General features: G+C 55.2%; 1 protein-coding gene across 1 annotated transcript in view; it reads right to left on the reverse strand.

Annotated features, from left to right (window-relative positions):
• Positions 1–3,820, reverse strand: part of IL16 (interleukin 16) — a 71,794-nt gene that overhangs the window by 31,304 nt on the left and 36,670 nt on the right. The window contains exon 4 of the mRNA XM_012659097.1: positions 3,160–3,333. Coding sequence (XP_012514551.1) covers positions 3,160–3,333 — 174 coding nt within the window. The remainder of the gene's footprint in view (positions 1–3,159; positions 3,334–3,820) is intronic.

Consider the following 3,820-nt stretch of genomic DNA (forward strand, 5'->3'; position numbering starts at 1 on the left):
TTCTGGTCTTAGAGTTTAAATTCCTTCTTTTATCTTTTAAAAATGATCTTAAACATAATAATTCTATAGTTTCTTTTCGATTATTCTGTTCTCTTAAGTGTTTGAGGGCTAGTACTGCTTTCTGTCATTTCTGATGACCCTCCTGAATAGTGGCCCCTTCCTGATGTAGTATGTAATCTCTATTGTAAACTCACTTTTTAGAATATGCAGTTTTTCTGTGGCGTTTCCATATACTACCAGGCACCTCAAGGGTTTCACTGGTTTGGGACTGGTTTTAATATTAATTTCTCAGCTTGGAGATTCCTGTGCTCTATAAGAACCATAAATGTGACCCGTGTGCCCATGCATGACACAGGCTTTGGTATCATTTCCTTGCGAGAGATATTTTTGCCCCCTTGGGAACCCTGGGCAACGTTAAGTTTCCGGCTGCTTCCCCGGGGGCCTGCAGCCTTTCATGGGGGGGCAGCTCTTTCAGCACCAAAGCTCCATGTGGGTTCTCAGGTCCTCACCTGGACCCGAGCCCTGGCCCCAGTCCCTGTGTGGGCATTCAAATCCTGGCCCCTGGCCCTTCGGGTCTGTACGGAATCTGGCAGCCCTCTGGGTGCTACCACATCAGCTCCTGGGTTTGCCACACCGAGGTTTAAAGCTGTTCCCTTGTTTTCTAGCAGCCGGACGTTTCCATTTCCTGCGTTCGAGTTCAGATGTGCTATTTTCTTTGACATGTCCACGTGTTGGAGACAGAGGGTGGAGGCAGGGCGGGGAGAGTATTCAGATCAATTCATTCTGTTCGATTGCTGGAACCAAAGTGGAAAATGAAAGGAACCAGTCCTGGACTTCGTGAGACTCCAAGTGTGGGAGTGAAAATAGACACATTAAAAAAAACAATCAAAATATAATTAAACGTGTGCTGAAGGAATAATAGAAAAAGAGAATATTTCAGAATGTCCATTCTTTTCAACAAGAGGTCTTGAACTCCTGGGCTCAAGCGATCCTCCTGCCTCGACCTCCCGAAGTGCCAGGATTACAGGCGTGAGCCACCGCACCCGGCCTAGAATGTCCTTCTTAATTCCATGAGGGGCCGAGCCTCCCTGCAAGTATGAGAATGTCCATCTTGATGGGGCCACGCAGCCAAGCTCTGGGCTCCTTGGAGTGTCCTCTGTTTATTTGATCATATCTGGTGAAAGTTGAATGACTTAGGTTTTTCCAAATAAATCTTACACCATCAGTTTTTGGAAAGAGTAAAAACGAAACATCAGTGTATAACAAACCTTTGCTGCAACTACTCTATCTGCCATGAACTCAAGGGCAGATTCAAAGACTTCGCTTTTGGAAGAAATTACAAAAGAGTTGCTTAGTTTTTGAGGCTAGCATCAGGGATGGCATATAAGCTGAATGTCTTGGCTCATTGAAATTCTCCATTTTTTGCTTATAATTAATACTAATTAAGAGGGGAAAATACTCAGAAAGAAAATAAAAAGGTTGTCTTGGGCACACTCACATTCAGGAAATAAAACAAAACACAAGACTCTTTTCTTGCCACCCCAACCGCTCCCGGTGCTTTGTTCCAACACAAGACAGTAAAACAAACGGCGGCAGACCCTCTGGGCGCTGGTCCCACTGCTCATTCCTCTTTGGCTCTTGCCCGCCTGCCTCTCGAGTTAGCTGCTCCCCTAGAACCATGCCGGGCCGTGTCCTCCCCACTCCTCCTGTCCCCTCATCCACTCGCAACCTCAGCCACTGTCCAGGTGCCGATGCCCCAGCTCGGACTCCCTGAGCCGGGCCCACGTTTTCATTCCCCTGCTGGGCAGCGCCACCCAGCGGTCACCCTGGGACGTCACCCTCCCTTCCGGGGCTCAAACCACCTCTACCTGGTCTCTGTCACTTCTCTCATCCTTCAGGGCCACCGTCTGGGGCAGGTCCTCAGAGCTGAGTCCGGCTCTCACAGCAGCCTGTGGTCTGGTCTGGCCCACTCCAGCCCACGCTCTGCTTCCCGAGTCACCCCAAAACCCTGGTCACAGCGGGTCCCTCCCATACTCTAAAACCTTCAAAGCTCCCCACTGCCCACACGGTAAGATCCGCATGCACAGCCCTGCCTGATGCTGGGGTCGGCAAACTTTTCTATGAAGGGCCAGACGGTAAATATTTTGATCTCTGGGAAACAACCGCCCGACGCCGCCGTGGCCGCCGAGGCCGCCGAGAGCAGCCCTAGGCAACAGGGAGCTGGATGAGCAGGCCTGTATCCCAAGAAACCGTTGTCATGGACACCGACATTTAAATTTCCCTTAATTTTCACGTGTCACACACGAAGCAAAAACACTTTCGAATTTTTCAGCCATTTAGAAATGTAAAAACTTGTCTTTGTTCGTGAGCTGCATAAAACCCCGCCCTAAACAAGCTAGGCTAGGAGAGGCGGCGAGGCTTCCAGAAACCCGCCCGACACAGGACCGAGAATGCCGAGCCCTCACTTCTCTTTGGCCTCCCCGAGCGCAACCCCGTCCCCGGCCCGCGGTGGCCACCGCGCCCCACGACTCCCCGCCCCTGAGCTGGGACCTGGTCGCCTGGGCCCAGCCGCCGCCCGACAGTCCCACCGCGGCTGTGACTCGGGTGGGGCGGGGAGAGGAGGGAACCCGGGCCCTCCGGGACAAGAGGACGGCGGCCCCCCACTGCCAGGTGGCCGGGCTCCACCTGTGAACGAGTTGGGTAGTGGCCCAGAGGAGAGGGGCTGTCGGGGGGCGGGGGTGGGGGACCCCAGCTGGCAGAGTCCTCTCCACACGCCCGGGGCCCAGAGCTCCGAGGCTCTTAGAGAATGTTCATCCGACTCATCCAGGAGAAGCGCTGGACCGTCTCCCTCGGGTTGCGGGTTGGGCGGGGCAAGGAGAAGGAAGGAGAAGGGAGGTTAGTGGGTCCCAGCGACCCAGAGACGACCCTGGACAGAGCGGGAAGGGCAGGGAGAGAATCGGGGGAGGGGCAGAAACAGACCCTTGGACCCCGCCGCAGCGGGCCACGGACCGGCCGAGCGAGCAGACACACGCGGCCGGGTGCCCGTCGTGGGGAGCCCCTGCGGGGATGTGTCCCCACCCGCAGACCCCAGAATCATGCAGGCCGGATTCTGAAAGCTCGAGAAACGCTTTGCATTCCCCTTGTCGTCCACAGCCTAGCCATTCCGGATCCTGCTTCCGACTCCTCCACCGCGGTCCGAGCAGGGCTGGGAAATCTACCTTCTTGTAGCCTCCCGTCGGCGGCCGCCGCGCCCCCTGCAAAGATGGTTTTGACGTAAATCCCAATGGGACCATAAATGCTGTCCTTTCCCCCAACGATGCTGAAGCCCAGGCCCTGGGGGAAGAAGAGAAGGGCGGGTTTAGGGCTGCGCCGTGCTTGCTGCTGGGCCATGTTTTCTGAGGCTGCCTCAGCCTCCACGAAGGGACCAGGAGGAAGGGAAGGTGCCCCCTGGAGTCACAGACCTCAGGGCTGGACAGGAACGCAAGGGCAGTACTCTGAGGCCTGCTGGGCGGGGCCGTGTCCGGAGCTTCCACAGGGTCTGACGTTCCCCGCACAGGCCAGTCCGGATGGAGACCGGAGCCCTAGCGCTGTCCCTCCACGGGTGATTCCAGACTAGTCACTTCCGGCCTCTGAGCTGGGGTGCGTGCAGGGCCCACCCTGCAGAGCTCACAGGCGGCAGCTAGACCCTCCCTCACACCACACACCAAAACTACGTCAGACAGGTTAAAGCAATCAATCCTTCCTTATTTCAGCACCTGGGTTGCTTGGGCTGGTCTGAGAACATTTACAGAAACTGCCTGTGTCTGTCCCAGTTATTTTC

This window comes from Propithecus coquereli, unplaced genomic scaffold, assembly GCF_000956105.1.
Source record: "Propithecus coquereli isolate 6110/MARCELLA unplaced genomic scaffold, Pcoq_1.0 Scaffold599, whole genome shotgun sequence".
Lineage (NCBI taxonomy): Eukaryota > Metazoa > Chordata > Mammalia > Primates > Indriidae > Propithecus > Propithecus coquereli.